This window comes from Cupressus sempervirens, chromosome 8 (genome assembly GCF_028749045.1).
Source record: "Cupressus sempervirens isolate cs-2001-9-10 chromosome 8, ASM2874904v1, whole genome shotgun sequence".
NCBI lineage: Eukaryota > Viridiplantae > Streptophyta > Pinopsida > Cupressales > Cupressaceae > Cupressus > Cupressus sempervirens.
This window is the reverse complement of record NC_143125.1, coordinates 453,491,824-453,510,125: the sequence shown is the minus strand read 5'-3', so window position 1 is coordinate 453,510,125 and position 18,302 is coordinate 453,491,824. Positions and strand designations below refer to the sequence as shown.

The following is an 18,302-nucleotide window of genomic DNA, read 5'->3' as shown; positions in this document are numbered from 1 at the left end:
TCTTCTTTCATGTTTGTAGTTGGAGAGGATGCATTGCATGAAGATGTGTAATTACATGTAATGCAAGTTACATGTGTATGTAAAAGATGTAATGCAAGTTGCATGTGCAGTTGCATGTAACCTTTTATTTTCTGTAGTTAGACTTGGTCAAAGTTGGTTGAGTTGCTCCCACTTTTTCCTTCACCTTTTTCTCAACTTTTTTGTCTATATAAAGGAGTGCCCCCTCATTGTAAAATTATCATTATCTTTTATGCAAGAGAACTTTGGAGAAATTGTGCCAGCATAACTTTGTTTGTGTAAGCACTATTTTGAGAGAGAGTGAATACAAAGGAGCATTTGAGACTTAACTTTGATTAAGTGAGATTGTTATTTGTATGAATTGTAAACTCTGTCTATGATTCATCCAAGTTGTCTTTGATTCATATCATCTTGTGTTATTGGTAATTGTTCTAGTGAATTGAATTGAAAAGAGTTAAGAAACAATTGAAGCCCGAGCTTTGACCAGGAACAATTGTGAAAATCCAAAGCTAGAAGCTTTGTCTGTAGTTTGTATTTTTGTCTTAATTCACAAAATAGTTAGATTGTTCTTACTTTTAGGAGTCTTTGTGCCCTAATTGTAAAACTTTTACCATATAGAAGTACGACTAGACTTAGAGCCAAACCGGTACGTTTTTATCTAGCCTTTGAGTTAGTGAAGATTTATTGGTATCACTGTTTCCAACTCTTAATAGAAGTGTAGTTAGAGATTTACCTTGCCCATTATTCGTTCTATGAGTAAGTGGATTTTTTCTTGAAAGTTAAGAAGAAAAGATATTAGTAACACCCTGTTTACAAGATCTCTTGGCTTCTTGCTTACCTTGAGTTGATCCAAGGAATGGTGAGAAGGGGGAGCCTTCCCTTTAAGGTAGGGAAGACTTTGTCTCACACTCTGTGATTGGTCATCTTATTTTGCGACTGAATTTTTACCCAAAACTGTCGGTTGCAAAATATCTAGCCAACAGATGGTTTGCCACCTAGTGTGATTCATTCTTACTCTTAGTAGTTGCATTTCATTTAGTTGGTGTGTTCCTATACACTATGCTCTTACCTTCCTTTCTTGGGAAATGGGTGATTGGGAAATGATGAGGACATTGCGTATAACTTAATTTCAGTTGGAAAAATAATGTTTGTTATAGTTTCTATAATCTAGGGTCAAGTAATTTATTGAGGCATTAGGCCTGGTGGTACATATAAAAGGTTTTTCAAAATCATTGATTTTATTCTTCACCGTAGATTTGAGGAATCATCTCCATGCGATGTCCACAAAATTAAATAAAATAACCTAATTAAATAATTTAATTAAGTGGTCCCAAAACTTAAATAATATAATAAAGGACCTTCAAATAATTATTTTAGTTAATAAATAATTAGGGACCCAATTTATAAATTAATAAAATGTTTTTGGCTGGTGTCATATTGTAACCTTCGAGACACTTGGTAGCATTAATATGGAGTGGTTGGGCATAGTAAATCAACATGAATTGGATTTGACTCTTTGTATTTTTGGAAGTTGGTGGCTAAAGGATTTTGTATATAATTTTAGAGGTGGAAGATCCTCCCTAGTTTCAGTGGTTTAGCACTACCCTAGTCTACCATTGGAAATGTCACTCTAATATTTCACTTGTGTGCCAAATTTGTTGATTGTCTTTATTTGGAGACAAATTTGTAATTGCTTTGATCTTGTCCAAAGCCTTTGTAAACTGGAGTGTTATTTAATCTGAATTGCTCTGGTGTTGTTGGCATTCTTGGCGACAATATATCTAGTGTTAATTTTTGCTTGTTATCCGTATATGGAGTTAAACTATATAGATATACTGGTAGAGCACAATTCATATCAAGTGTGTGAAGTCGAAGGCATTCAACCCTAGGTAGCCCATACCTACCATAAGCACTTAGGAAGGAGAAGCACCACACCTTGTCTAGGAAGGAGAAGCACCACACCTTGGTCTATCTCTGCAACCCAACACTCAGTACGCCCTCATTTTGCATCCATAAGACCTACCCATCAACGTACGGCTGGTCCTTTCCTTTGCATCGTATGGTGTCCCCTTCTACCTCCTCATTGTCCAAACACCTCCAACTACAACTCTCATAGGACACTCCCTTAACTCTGTACGACCCTCACTTTCTCACCACAAGACATGATAGTTCCCTTATCGTACGCTGCTGAAGTATTCTCACTATCTTGAAAACACATATTGTAGGAACTTCCCCCTCCTAACCACACCGTACGACTTCCCTACACAGTACGTCTACACACCCATCAACCTCGATTGTAGGGATCTTCTCTCCATCTACCATATAGATTACACTTCAATTTAAATAATATGGATCGATCCCTACTACTTGCGTAGAAGCTGGTGTACAGAGCTTTGCCTTCCGTGCTTGTTACATCCCATATTTTTTCCTAATTAAAAAGTTCTATATAGCCGTTGAGTTTCATCTGAATTGGAAATGTTTGGTTAAATTGGTTATTCACTATGATTTCATGCGAGTTGGAAATGATTGGTTAAGTTTGTTATTTGTTTTGATTATATTAAATGCATTAGAATGTGTTGGAAGTTTACTTTCACCATGCTATTTTTCCTTGTAGATGCATGACAAAAGGGGGGACATCGATAGATAGGGAATAGGGCATGAGGGCTAGCCTGCCACCGAGTTTGTGAGTTATCTGTCTAAACCACTTTGGCAAGGGAAGAAGAAGACTAGCGTAGACTAAATAATACCAAGTATCCACCATGAGCTAACTAGGTCATCTAATCTAAAATGATATATATTCATATGAATGATAAATGAAATAAAAATTGTTACCTTTAAATTGGAATCTGAATGTTTTGCATTATTTGATGTCAGATGTATTACACTATATAAGTAATGCCCATAGTATTCATGCGTATTTGTATGTATGGAATATACATATATAGATACTTATATTTTTAATATAACATGTGTATATATATTTTTATATACATATAAAATAGACAAATAATAGGTACAAGTATACGTAAGTATTATAGTTATTAACTATATAATAATATGGGTGAAGTTCAATTCTCATATCAATTTAATTTGAAATTTCAAGAAAGTCCATTGGCCTTTTAAAAATCTTTTATTATTTAGGCCATTCATTTTTTTTCCAATATTCATAGCCATTGACCAAGATTGTAACGAAAGTTGCATGTCTTTGCCACCCTGTTTTGATGTAAAATGCAACTCCACCTTGCTCTTTTCATTTTCCCACGGTGACTGAGGAAAAGGATATATCATTCTTACAAACTGCAAGCTCTTCTTCTCACCCTCACAAGAAGCATTCTACTCACCAATTGCATTTAAATCAAAAGAATCAACCATTGTTCAGTAGCCAATCGCACATCCATCTTCTAACAATCATGTCTGCACTTCTTTTGTTTATTGGGATTTATCTTGCCAATACTGAAATGATGTCTCCATCTAGTACAAATCATTGAAGATCATTGCTCTTCGATTGAGTCGAGTTGGGTGCAAGAGATTTACAGATCAAGATTTCCTTATCCAGGTTGTACACTCCCCAAGTTATTTATTTTACTTCCATGCTAAAGTTCAATAACACATCATGCATAGTATAGGACAGTCTAGTCGGACCTTAGTTGAAATATCTAAAGTTTGTGTGTACTAGGTTGGAATTGATATACTTGTCATGCTGTGAGCACTCACAAGCTGATAATAAGCCTCATTATACAATATTTTCTGAAGTTTATTTATCATGATGAGAGGAATCAATTAAACATGCCATTTGTGCTTCCAAGTACAGTGAAATCAAATGTGTGTCCTTGAGATTGTGGAGGCCTATCCTTGGCTGAAAATGTATTTGGCCACATAAAAATCATAATCTTTCTTTCTTCCTTTCCAAAATTTGAAGGCAAAGATATTATTTGCATAATTAAACAATATATAATGTAAGTTGGAAAGTTACACTAGAGATCATCAAGGATAGCCAAGAATGGCTGAGATGAGTAGTTAGTCCATATGAATTGACATATTGATAAACTTGCAAAAAATAGAAAGATTTATTCGAATTATGAAGAATTTCAAAAAAATTGAAATTAGTAAATCTAGTCAGTTAATGGGGGGACTGGGTATTACTTATGTTTGTCAAGTCAAGTGGTTGGTGATTGGGCACACAATGTCTTGTGAAAATCCTTGGCTAGGGTAGGTTTTGTGGCAAATGGTGCTGCTATGATCACTAGAGGTTAGGATAACTCATAGTCAGATGGATAGTTTGTTGGGAGGTACCCGTAGTCTAGCCGGCTATGTAGTTGACATCTCTAACACCAGGTTGGTCAGGTGGTAGGATGAGATGGTGTACACGTGCCTTATCTCGTGCAGGGTTGGGTCATTCTTAGTAGAGAATGAGTGGGGATTACACTAGGTCAGTGGTTGGGAGGTTAAACCGCTATCAATGCTTCTCCTCTCCTCCGTTTGCCTAGACTTGCATAGAACAAATCAGTTCATACTTTTTTTGACACGGTGTGATCCAAACCTTGATAGTATTTCATTATTTCCTTCAAGAACATCTTATTTCAGTTCAACTATATATCTTATGCAGTTACTTCGTGTTCATATGGAATAATACATAGAATTTGCAGTTAGATTTTCTTATAATGTGTAATATAATTAGTTAATCTATTTTGATTGTTCTTTCTAACTTATCAAAAGATGGTTAAATCTTTCAGTTGGTAGTTAAGATCTTATCGTGAGAATACAATTAATCAGTTAATTTTTGTTAATCCTCTTTATGCAAATGGGTATATAGCTTTACTTCTACTCGATAGAGAACGAGTATTAAGGTTTTAGTCTTTAGAAATTTTTAGTTGTTACATATAATAGAAAAATAATACGTACAAGTATATGCTAGTATCATAAGTATTGATTATATAATAATTGTTGAAGTTGATGAAAGATCAACTCCATAGCTCCCAAGAATCACCTACATGTAAACACTTGTCATAGAAAGAGAGAAGCAAAGCTATGGAGGCTAAAATTCCTAGATCCATAGATGAGACATTCTTGATGAGCAAAAAGAGAGATTTCTATTATCAAAAGTGAATCAATAAATTACAAAGAGAGATCGTCCTTATAAAGTAGATCAAAATCCTAACAGGTAAAACCTAGGTTGTGTGATAATAATTAATTATTATATGCCTAGAGTTTAGTTTAAGTAAACTAGAGATAATAAGTGACTTAATAATTAAATCAATATGATTTAATTAATAAGAAAAAACTTTATTACTTTAACACCCCCCCTTAAGATAAACTTAGGGAGTAGCTAAAAACTTAGAAACTACTGCTGAAAGTAAATTTGGGTCTTGGCAACAAGGCCTGATGAGGTACCCAAACACAACAAAATCTCTAAAAAGAGGAGAAATAGAGAAAACCACATGGAAAAAACCCTACTCCAAAAAGAGATGGAAAGAATGTTCCAGAAGATAGGAACAAAAGGATGATCATGAAGAACGCCATTGAAGCATGAAGTTGCAAACACTGCCAAACTTCTGATTTGAAGAACCTCCTCTGTATAGAACATGACTAGGTAGAGAAGACTAAGTCTAAAGAGCTGATCAATTGAAGATGGAAGGTATCTTCATGGCCTCCAAAAATAGGAATGAAAGAATGTTTATATGTTAAATGATCCATCTCACCGAAATGCATAAGTATCCAGCCACTACAATCGCCTAGTACATAGGATCAAATACTGAATACATAGCTCACTCCATCGAACCAATAAAGCAATAGAAACAACACCTCCTTATAATGCTTAGAGGTAAGACATGAATACTAAAACTAAATGCAATATCTCTTGCCGAAACCAAGAACATCGAGAGTGCAAAAGAAGTACAAACACCTATAATGACACGTGTCATCGACACATCATGAGGCTAATGTCGTGGAAGGAACACTCACTTGACAAAGGAAGATGACGAATATGGCCAACATGAGATCCCCCAAGGCACTTTATAATGTAGTGCGAGTACAATAAAACACAAAGATGTCCAAGATCCCGACATGCAATTGAGTGACACTTTATCTCAATGCGTTTGCAAAAATACTATAAAAGGATGTCAACAAAGATCAAAAGAGACGTAAGGCTGATACAAGAGATAATACAACACATAAAAAATCATCTGGAACAACAAAATCGATCTTTGGACTTGAAACGACTAGGATATCTACCAGAATGCAAAAAAATAAAAAACTGAATGCGATGTGCCTAGAGCAAAATCTGGAAAATAAAATGTCTCAAGATGTCTTCCAGAGTGCAAAATAGAACTTTTGACTTTGATAGGCAAAACTGGAAACCAAACAGCATCAAAAGTCCAAATAAACTAGACCATCATGACGGGATCAAAACCAACTTTCCGGCGATATTTCGTTTGCGAAAAACGGAGTCCGGATGAGCAAGTTATGGCCAAAAAACCATAGGTAGATCAAAAGAGTGTTGGAAGGGCAATTTTTTACTACATTGGGATTTGTGCCAAAATGCCTCAAAAAGTGTGCCCACCTGTACCAAGAATTACCTTAGGAAGCATGTTAGTTCCGTACCAAAATTGTCTCGATTTGTGTGACCAAAAAATCTCGATTTGTGTGAAATTAAATTTTAAATTTCAAGAAAGTCCATCAGCCTTTAATAAATCTTTTATTATTTAGGCTATATTCATTTATTTTCCAATTTTGCATAGCCATCAGCCAAGATTGTAGTGAAAGTTGCCATCGGTCAAGATTGTAGCAAAAGTTGCATGTCTTCGCCACCCCATATTGATGCAAAATGTAACTCCACCTTGCTCTTTTCATTTTCCCACGATGATTGAGGAAAAGGATATATCATTTTCACAAGTTGGAAGCTCTTCTTCTCACCCCCGCAAGAAGCATTCTAATAGGTGAAGTTTGGTTACCACATTGGGAACGTTACAGTTCAAGTAAAAACTTTGTGGAGGTCAAGATGGAAGTGAGTACCATGGCATGGCCACTGTTGCCAAATTTACTTTATAGTTCATGGGGTGATTTAGTGCATTAGCCTTTGGTGGTTCTTTTCAACGTGTGTATCAACAATGCAGAGGTAAAGGTGTGTTCATTCATCTTGAGGTTCAACCCATACCGTGTTCATCTCTAGTTGAGATGTCTTCACAACATATGATTGATATGCCTTGGAGGCCTCAATGTTACTTTGAAGGTGAGCTTGGAGATAACTTTACTAAAGCAAATGCATCACCTCAGAAGATAATAAGCAAATTGATAAATCTATAGCAGCACATATCTATTACATCTTTCCCCACACTTGGATCATGTGTTTGCATCCATGAAAGTTACTCATGCAAATGTTACTTTCCATTTCAGTATATTTCAAGGAGCATATTGCAATTTAATGACTAAATCTCTAGATTCTTTTAGTTTCATCCAAAGGGGGTTATTAGAATTTAATAATGATGTAATCAAGTGCATTCTCTTTTTAACATGTTTGGGTAGTTAGATGTAGGTCATTAAACAAGGTTGTTGAAGTAGTTGCAGTTGTTGCAGCTATTTATGAGCCTATAGTACTATATTTTAATATGATTGTAATACAATTTATTATTGTAGATGTAATTGTACTTTTCTAAATCATTATATTGCTCCTCTTTGTGGAGTAAGCCATTCAAGTCATTCATAGCAAATTTCTCTCATCTTATTCTGCACATTAACAAATAAGCACTACTAATGAAATAAAAGTTTTGTTCACTATATTCTCCATGTGTTTGTTCCTTGGTATAATTTGTGATTCCAATTATTCTTCTATACTACATTTTGTGGTTTGGTAGAGTAAATGTTGCAGTTAACACATTCCTCTATTTCAGTAGGACAACTATAAAATTGTTTACAAAAAAACTGTACATGAATTTCTCTAGGTTGCCTAGGCTGGATTTAACTTAGCTTGTAGCAGGATTTTCATTACTTCTTTTCTTTCTAGCCCAATCTTATTTTAAGCTATACGTTTTTTTAAAATTATAAATAACTTAAAAAACCGTTCATTGTCAAAGTTGTTATCCACATAAATGTTGAGAATTTCAATTTCTTCTTCAAAGAAACTCAAGTTTTATAGGTATTTGCTGCTAACTGAGTGAGTTGGTGAACAGTATTCCTCTTACTTTGGAGTGGTCAACTTCAACACCACATGATCTCTTGTTAGCTGGCTGCCATGATGGAACCGTAAGATTGCTATTTATTCTATTTCTAGATCTGTATTATATTTTATTTAGTATTCACTGATATTTCTACACTTGCATAAATTTCTGTTGCACATTTTATAATTTGAATTGCTTTATCATTTGTTTAGAATGGACATATATTTCTGTACTTGGATTTCATTTATGAATTTACGAGTATTGTGTAGTTGTCATTGTTTGTAAAGAGCTTAAGCTATTAAATGAATTTCATAGGATTTTAAAAATTTAGAGGGTAGTGATAGTGCATATTTGAATGCCGTGTAAACAAAGGTAAGTGTGATGATATGTGTAGCACATTTACGTGTGTCTGTGAAATTGTATGTTGAAATCTGTAGTTTTCAAGGTTGCATCTTGCTTGTATATGCGCCATTTTAATGTTTCTTATGAATCCCATTGCTCAACTAGAACATAAGAATAGCTCTATCCCATGAAATCTATTTCAGGTTTATTTTTACATGTGTGCATCATGGCTTAATCTAAATTGCATGTCTAGAGAATGTTCTGATACATGGTGCCTTCTCATTTATTATAGGTTGCTGTATGGAAATTCAACCCGAAAACTTCATCTTTACAAGGTAATATTTCTTTTCTGATATTTGATTTTTCCCTGCCTTTCTCCGCCTGTAAATGCAGAATATTGAGCATAAGAGAGCAGAGGAAAATTCACTTTCAATAATAGTCGGTTAACTAAAAGATAAGAAATTATAATAAATTTATAAAACTACAACGGCATCAATCTCTAAGCTTTGCTTCAAACTTTTGGAATGCATGGCTCTCAATTACTTCTGTTGTGGTCTAGCTTAAAGCAACATTCATAAGAAATCATATCAGGTTTGGAAACTTAATTGAGTAACATTTGGTTTAGGATCATAGCAGCAAGCTATCCTAACCTCTAGTGATCATAGCAGCATCATAAGCCACTAAACCCACCATGGCCAGGGCTTTACATAGACACTATGTGGCTGATCATCCACCGCTCGGCTTGACAACAAGATTTATACCCTTTGACCACCATGAGCTGACTCAATTTAATATATTTGCTTATATTCATTTACTGTTTAGTTTTGTACTGATTTTCCACCTTTTCGTCTTGCAGGTTGTTCCCATAATCGAATGTTATCAGCCTACACCCTTCATCTCAACCTTGCTGGTCATCCTTGATGAACCCTGATGTGTCTGTCCATGATTCTTGATTAAACTCTGTTTACTACAAACAAGATTTTCTTGCCCAACTTGGGCCTCTAACATATATATATATATAAAGAAGTCAATGGCAATTCATTAACAATATCATTAACTCTCTAATGGTGCCTCTTCTTATCTTAGAGGCATATGGATTATACCCCTGTATAAGAATTGCACAAAGTTTGGCATTCTTCCCCAATTATTTTAGTTTCTAAAAAGCAATCATGATATTATACGGCAGATAAATTGGACCGATTGCGTGTACATAAGCAATCATATTGGTTACTTTAACTTATGTAAACAAATCATTCAAACATGGATCCTAGTCCATTTGGATCTATTCATAATATTAAAAATTCATTCTTGCTACCAGCTCAAATTTCAAAGTTTTCAATCATAATAAGTGAAAAAATGAGAAGTGCAGATAGACGCATGACGTGGCTTGTAAAACAAACGTATGTCACCTTCACATGCTTAGAAGCTCGCAAATGCCTAGCGCGGCTCCTTGATTGTACTAATCAAACCTTCAATTGTGGTTATGATCGTTGGTTATAGAAGAGGTAGAAGGAAGTTTGGAATAGCCTATTGTTGCTAGAGGAATATATTGCAGGTATAGAAAAGAAAATAACAAAGAGTTGTAATGGCTGGTTGTTGCTCAAAAGAAATAAATTTCATGAAGAGAAGCTAATTGTAGGTATGAAATGATTTATTGATCTTTTGCGTTCCTTAAGCATGCTCAGTTCCCAAGTTATATCTTCAGAATGGACTTACGAGCAAGATGATTGAAAGGCGATGGATATAAGTTACATTCTTGATTTGAATATTCAAAAGCCACAGATAAAAGACTGATGAAAATAATAACAAAAAGCCGATGGAAATAATATTAAAACGACCGATGGAGATAATATGAAGATATTGACATAAGATGGAAGTAATAGTAATTTTACTCATGTTTTATTTATAATGATACTTATTGTATTTACATCCATTTGTATGTATATCATACACATATACATACAAACACACAATATTCCAAATATACTTATTTTTGTGTATATGTTGTATTTTCAAGTATATGTATACATACATGTACACCATATTTGAATATATGCATACATACATATACATGTATGTACATGCATGGATTTTATTTAAGTACCATGGGTATCATTATACTAGAACATTGTCTGCCATTCCATTTCTTAAAGGTAACAATTGTTCTTAGTTCAATTCATGCTCAAGTGGATACTTTTATTATTTTATTAAATGTGTTCACCCAGTTAGCTCATGGTGATCACTTGGTATACTCTTGCTTGCCTAGTTAGTTTTCCTTTGGCCATGGTGGTTTAGCACTCATACCTGTATGCTCAATGGTAAGTTGGTGCCCTCTTGCCCATTTCCCTCTCTGGCAATGTTTCCCTCCTTTTGTCGCGTTCTTGCAAAAAAAGGAATTTATCATGGTAATAACATATTTCCAATTGATTTAATCAAAATCAAATAATCATTTAGCTAAACCATTTGCCATTCATGTAACACCATAATGATAACCAATATTTCTAATTGTCATGAATCGTAACGAATAACCAACACTTCAATTTCAAACAAAACCATAATGAATAACTAATTTAGCCATTCAACTCAGCTTCACATGAAATCTCAACTACTATATAGAGTATTTTAAAATTAAGCAAAATAAGGGGTGTAACATAAAGCTCGTGATCATGTTTGCATCCCACACTTGGTGATATTTTCTCTCTTCCCTAGTGGACAATCATCTCTTGCAACCACTCAGTCAAAGAGAAGTAGGCAGTTTGCAATCAGTATCTCAATCATAATAAATTTACAATAAATCAATTCACAACTCAAGATTAAGAAAATAACATAATATCATTCCCCTTATAAAATCTGAACCACTGTTCTACGATAAGCAGGAAACAAAACCTCAAAGGCATCAGATAAATGATAAATCATAATAAAGCATGTAACATCTAGGGCATCAAATAAAGCATCACCACTGTTTCATTAAAATCAGAATTTAACATATAGGGCGCCAAATAAAACATAGCTACTGTTTTATGAAAACCAGAATATAACATCTAGGGCATGAAACAAAATCTAGTGAGGTTTAAGTAGTCAGGAGGTTAGTGACAGTCTATTTTACACTATCAATGATAGTAAAGTTGTAAATGTATATTAATAGAAAAAGAATGTGTGGTGATTGTAAATTGTGTTTTATTGAAGTCTATTTTTTATTTTTAGTAATGGAAAACCAAAGAGGGGTAAGGCTTATTGTAATATCCTATTCTTATTCTGCCCTGTTTTTCTGATTGCTGGTCTAAGCCTTCTGAATTTGTTTTTGAGTGATTTGGTTTGGTTATTATGGGTTTTCAATGCATAAATATTTTTGCCATGATATGAAACAATTATAGAAACTGTTAACATAGAAATGAAAACAATAATATGAAATTAAATCAAAATTAGAAGTCTGATATAGTTCTGATCATCAAGGTTTTCTTATTGAATTCAATGAGTTTTGATACAATGACATGTCCAATTGGTGCCTTCAATGTTATGATACATAAAATGCCAATCATCAAGGTACAGATGCTGTTTAAAATCTAAATATAAATCTGATTTTTATGGGAGATCTGAAAGAAAGTAGAGGGTGTTCCAAAAATTTAAAATAGCTCTTTAAATCACCTCCAAAGGCAGCGCTAGGTCTTCGAGGTAGTCACTCAAACCCTTTGTACAACTTTGCAGTGAAATTCTATCAGGCCCTTGCTCAAACAAATCCAAACCCTTTTGAATTGAAGTCTGATATAAATTTTGCTAGGTCTTAAACAAAAATCTGAATGATGGTAGACGGCATCAATTATATTAAACCCTTCAAAATCATGGCATTCAACTCCAAACCCGGATTGTCCAAGCTATCAAATCCTCTAGAGAGATTTCTAGTTGGAACCTTCAACAATCTAATAATGAAGTGCAATGATGAATTCTAGATGAATCCACACCAAAGAAGAATTTGGGTTTCTATCCAAACCACAAAGCCAAAGCTCTAAGCTTCTTAGAGAGATAAAATAATTCTAGTATATGCAAATGAGCTCCAAATGTACCCATCTAGTTTTCCCTCATGAATTTAAATATTTACTTACAATTGGGAGTAACTATAAAGTCAAAGCATTAAGTCATTTAATATAATTATTATTGTAACTTTATTAATCCATTTACTTTCGAGATATAGGTATGATGCCAGTTGTAATGGTCCTACTACTGTACTGCTCCCACATACTGGAATTTAGTTGCAAACAATGGCCGTACGGTTGGGAATTGTGGGCGTACAGAGTTTCAGCCGTATGGATTTATAGCTGTACGGTGTGTGGATAGAGGCCGTATAGACTCGAGTCGTACAGTGATTGTTGGGTTTACAGGTGGGTCTGTACGGGAGGAGAATGGGGTCTCTAGAGGGTGGAAGCCGCACAGTTATGGGAATACGTATGGTGGAGTGTCAAATCGAGGCATCTAGGTGAAGGGGTGTTGTTGGCAGAGGAGTGTATGGTAAGGAGTTCGTACAAGGAGGTATGGAATCCATACAGAATGATGCCAAGCAAATAAAGGTTGGGCGGTGGAAGTACAGAGGGATTCAACGATGCCACTACATGCATATATCAAACACAAATAATCTGTAACACCAAAGATCAAATAAATATATATGCAACTCGTTACCGAATAGCAATAATGTTCCTGCACACGGATAGTGCACCAAATTGCGAGATCCCAAGTTAAGTCATACACAATGGAATACAAGTGATCACCTTCGCCAGAGATACCAAAAAATGCTAGAGCAAGTATAGAATAATAATCATAGATTGATATAGCTATAAATATTTGCAAATAAAGATGGCACTCCAATTTGCTAGATCTGAGCCGAGTCATACACAGGCAGAATAGGGTGAGGGTTGAATCCCACTGAAACCGCATGTGCCAAATAGGGAAAATCTTTCACTTCCGAAATGGTGAACAATCCAGAACTCCAACAGGAATTCGTAGTACAGGGAAAATATAATCCAAAAGCATACCTACAGACTTCCTACAAGTCGTGCTTAAATATCCGTCGGGAAATCCTTTTCGAGGTTGTACAAAGATAGCCGATGGCGACACAAACTATGAAACAATTAAATAAAATGGGTCCGAGATATACTAAATCAATCGGAACCCCTAAATACAAACATTAATAACTTGGGACCACATTAATTAAAATTGGGAACATTACAAATCCTCGTTGCCCAAAAATTGCTTGTCCTCAAGCAGTTCGCAACTCCAGGATCCCAAACCGTGCGCTGACGTAGATAGCCATATCTGCTGGAAACTCCATGCTTCTTCAAGATCACATGAGCATGATTGAATTCAACTGAGGTTAGTAAACCACCATCAGGATTCCGATGCACCACTCTGATATAAACGTTGTCATATCTTGAGTCATCGGGATCCCAAGGATGCCAATCATAACATATATCGATGTCATCATGTTCATCAATTTCTTCGTGTATGGTCATACACACAGATGCCAATGTTGGTACAAACCCAACAATTCTAGCTATAGATAAAACCTTGGCCGCACACAGAACCCTGGTTGAAACCTTGATGATGGATATAACCTCGGCAATGAGCAATATCTCAACGTTTGTAGCTGCATTGGCGGACACACAATGATGACATGGATGACCACGATCACGACGACGGGCACAAGCTCAACAATGGACACAGACACAGACTATGCATCGATGATGGACAAGACCGTATTGGACACCACAGTGACGGACACAACGGTCACGAACACCAACTTGACAGACACCAACTTGACAGACACCAACTTGACAGACACGATGGTGATGGACATGGACTTAGCGTCGGTGACATACACGATGGTGACGAACACGACGGTGATCGACATGGACTCGGCATTGGTGATAGACGCGACGGTGACAAACATGGACTCGGTGTTGGTGATGGTGACGGACACGATGGTGACGGACATGGACTCGGTGTCGGTGATGGTGATGGACATGACAGTGATGGACATGGACTCGGTGTCGGTGATGGTGATGGACACGACGGTGATGAACACGACAGTGACGGACACCAACTTGATGAACACGACAGTGACGGACATGATGATGACAAACATGACGGTGACAGACATGACAGTGATGAACATACAACCTTGGCTACGGACATGATGATGGACATAGCTTTGGTGAAAGACATAGTTTCGGCAACAACCTTGGTGACTGGCATAACTTGATCTGTACATGTCTTCACAAGATCCATGCAAGCAACTTCTTTAGGTTTTTGGTGTTCTCCCTTGGTTGGTGTAGAAGGAAGTTTTAGCAATTCCTCTTGGAGCAGCACTATACTGATGTCTTCCTTGTGGTGTAATGCATCGTCCTTATTGCTGCCATCTATTTTCTCCCACTTGTGCAAATGAGATATTAGTTTTTCTTCACAATGCTCGAAAATATGACTGACCAATTTACATGCGGCTTTAGAGGGGACACATTCAAGATTACGAACAACCCATAACATAGATGTGACGGGTTGGGATATTTCATCCATCTCCTCAGTGCACGAAATCATAAGACTCTCCATAGCAATTGGAATCTTAGTATCATGATCTTCCTTGATGGTGACCAAGAAGTGATGAAACATATCATGAACCAAATTTTGCAATTCGAGATCTAAGAGAAGATTACATACTTTGACATTTGCACAATTCTCCAATATTGTAGATCTCCTACCAAAAGGGTCACTACTGAAGTCATCAAGACTTTGAAAGCTGTCAACTATCAATTGCAATATCTCTATCATGGTGTTATCATCATACAGTGCTTCAGGAGCTGAAATTCTCAAGACCTCACTGAGACGTGTTGCAATTGCCAATCTTTTATCCTTGTCATGGTGTCTCAAAAGCCTAGGTTGACTTAAGGCATCCTTAATTGGCGAGAGGATTCTCTGTATAAATCTTGAAGGTAATTGGTCCACCTGACACAAACATACTTCCAATATATCTAATGGAAGATCAACACCTTTGCTGAGCTCTTTGCCAATCCCTTGTAGGGTCTTCAACCACCACTCTCCGTCGTTGCTTGGTGCCATAGCGCTATCCCAATCCCAAAATCTTTCAATCATCCCAACAGGTTGGCAAGATCACTAGCTCTGATACCACTGTAATGGTCCTGCTACTGTACTGCTCTCACGTACTGGAATTTAGTTGCAAATAATGGTCGTACGGTTGGGAATTATGGGCATACAGAGTTACAGCCGTATGGTGTGTGGATAGAGGCCATATAGACTCTAGTCATACGGTGATTGTTGGGTTTACAGGTGGGTCCGTACGGGAGGAGAATGGGGTTTCTGGAGGGTGGAAGCCGCACAGTTATGGGAATCCGTGTGGTGGAGTGTCAAACCTAGGCATCTAGGTGAAGGGGTGTTGTTGGTAGAGGAGTGTACGGTAAGGAGTCCGTACAAGGAGGTATGGAATCCATACAGAATGATGCCAAGCAAATAAAAGTTGGGCGGTGGAAGTATGGAGGGATTCAACAATGCCACTACATGCATTTATCAAACACAAATAATCTGTAACACCAAAGATCAAATAAATATATATGCAACTCATTACCGAATAGCAATAATGTTCCCACACACAGATAGTGGACCAAATTGTAGGATCCCAAGTTAAGCCATACACAACAGAATACAAGTGATCGCATTTGCCAGAGATACCAAAAATCACTAGAGCAAGTATAGAATAACAATTATAGATTGATATAGCTATAAATATTTGCAAATAAAGATGGCACTCCAATTTTCCAGATTTGAGCCGAGTCATACATAGGCAGAATAGGGTGAGGGTTGAATCCCATCGAAACTGCACACGCCAAATAGGAAAGATCTTTTATGTCCGAAATGGCGAACAATCTAGAACTCCAACAGGAATTCGCAGTACAGAGAAAATATAATCCAAAAGCATACCTACAGACTTCCTACAAGTCGTGCTTAAATACCCATTGAGAAATCCTTTCCGAGGGTGTACAAAGATAGCCGACAGCGACACGAACTATGAAACAATTAAATAAAATGGATCTGAGATATACTAAATCAATCGGAACCCCTAAATACAAACATTAATAACTTGGGCCCACATTAATTAAAATTGGGAACATTACACCAGCTGGCCATACAAGTGACTTATGATAAATAGTAAGTATGAGCAAAACTTCCAAGTGACTAACTAAAAATAGTGGCAATCAAAGAGTTTGAACGATCTTTGGAAGGCACACCACAAATAAATTAGGACACTGAGCTAAAAGTTACTGAAATAAGCACCAAAAGGTCAGGTTAAGTGACATATAACACCCTCATAAGGGTCCTTGATCACCATATTAGCCTATGGGTACCAAATTCATCGGCTGACCTCTAGAAAATTTAAAAAAAGTGATGCCTTAAAACAGGACATTACAGTTATGACATGTAGCTCCAACTAGTGTTGGCTGAAATGCTATGGGTTTGTAGGCTCAAAAGTTCAAAAAATGAGTTGGTGTGCTTGAACTTCGAATCACTTAAGTACGCACAGCGAGTTTGACATGCATACTCATTTTGATTTGGGATCAGTGAGTCATGAGTTAAAACTTGAGTAGCTCATTTTAATAAAACTTTGCAGGTTGTAAATGCTCACTGAGTCTTGATTTCTTGGCAAGTATGTGAACTATGCCAAAAAATGTATGGTATCCATACTGTGACCTACAAACCACCAAAATGAGGGATGTGGTACTTATTTTGGGATCATTAACATTGCTTTGTTAGCTTAAAGAAGTTTTGTTTAATGGTAACTTCAAATTGAACATAAAATGGAAACTATAAGTGATCTAGTCAAATTGAAAGAACTATAGATGCATCTATTAATCCTTTATTCACTCTCTACAACATATAGAAAAGCATAAGCAGTTTCAATTTCAATTGTAATAAAGGCTATGTGACCTCTCAAAACAAAAATATAAAAATTATACATAAATATATAACGATGTCAATTTCTCCTTGCTTTCATGATGGTACTCTCAATTTAAATCATGATTTATATGTGTTGGCTAAATTTTTTATACATCACTGAGTACAACTTACAAAATTGTGACTTTAGGCAACATTTCATGAGATTCTCTCTCCTCTCAGCAATAGGGGAGACTCCCTTCTTACCGTAGGTGGGTTCAACAGGACTTAATTGAAATTACAAAAAGGATGGTTCTCTTAATCAATTCCTCTTATTTTAGGAATGATTTGCATACAACTATAACTTTCCAACTTAACAAAAAGTGCCTTATTGTTATGATAATACCGGTGACATTGAAATTGATGTAAGAACAATACCAGGGGCAACAATTTACTTTTTATATTTTGTGAAACAAAAACAAGAACACAAAAACAAGAACCCAAAGTCTCTTGCATTTGTCTCAAACGAAGACTCAAGTACAATAACCAGCAAGACACAAAGTCTCTTACTGTACCCTCTCAAATTCAATAAAAACACTTACTATTGAAGCCCGAAGTCTTCAAATCTAAGTGATTACAGCCACTACTATCTATTACAATTTGTCTTCCTGCAGCACAAAGTCTTCAAAAGTTCAAATTGGCTTTAAATGTAATAGGGCAGCTCAAATTTTGTACAATTAAATTCAAATCCCTTTTAAGCGAAGCTCCAAAACTCATAATCAATATCCAAAACATGTCATCACATAATGCCTTGAATCAACACAAAGTTTGAAATCAAGTTGCCTCTTTTATTAAAAGCAA

General features: G+C 36.0%; 1 protein-coding gene across 1 annotated transcript in view; it reads left to right on the top strand.

Annotated features, from left to right (window-relative positions):
* Window positions 1–18,302, top strand: part of LOC149543175 (Transducin/WD40 repeat-like superfamily protein) — a 268,058-nt gene that overhangs the window by 74,952 nt on the left and 174,804 nt on the right. The window contains exons 7-8 of the mRNA XM_089798064.1: window positions 8,184–8,256; window positions 8,806–8,848. Coding sequence (XP_089654190.1) covers window positions 8,184–8,256; window positions 8,806–8,848 — 116 coding nt within the window. The remainder of the gene's footprint in view (window positions 1–8,183; window positions 8,257–8,805; window positions 8,849–18,302) is intronic.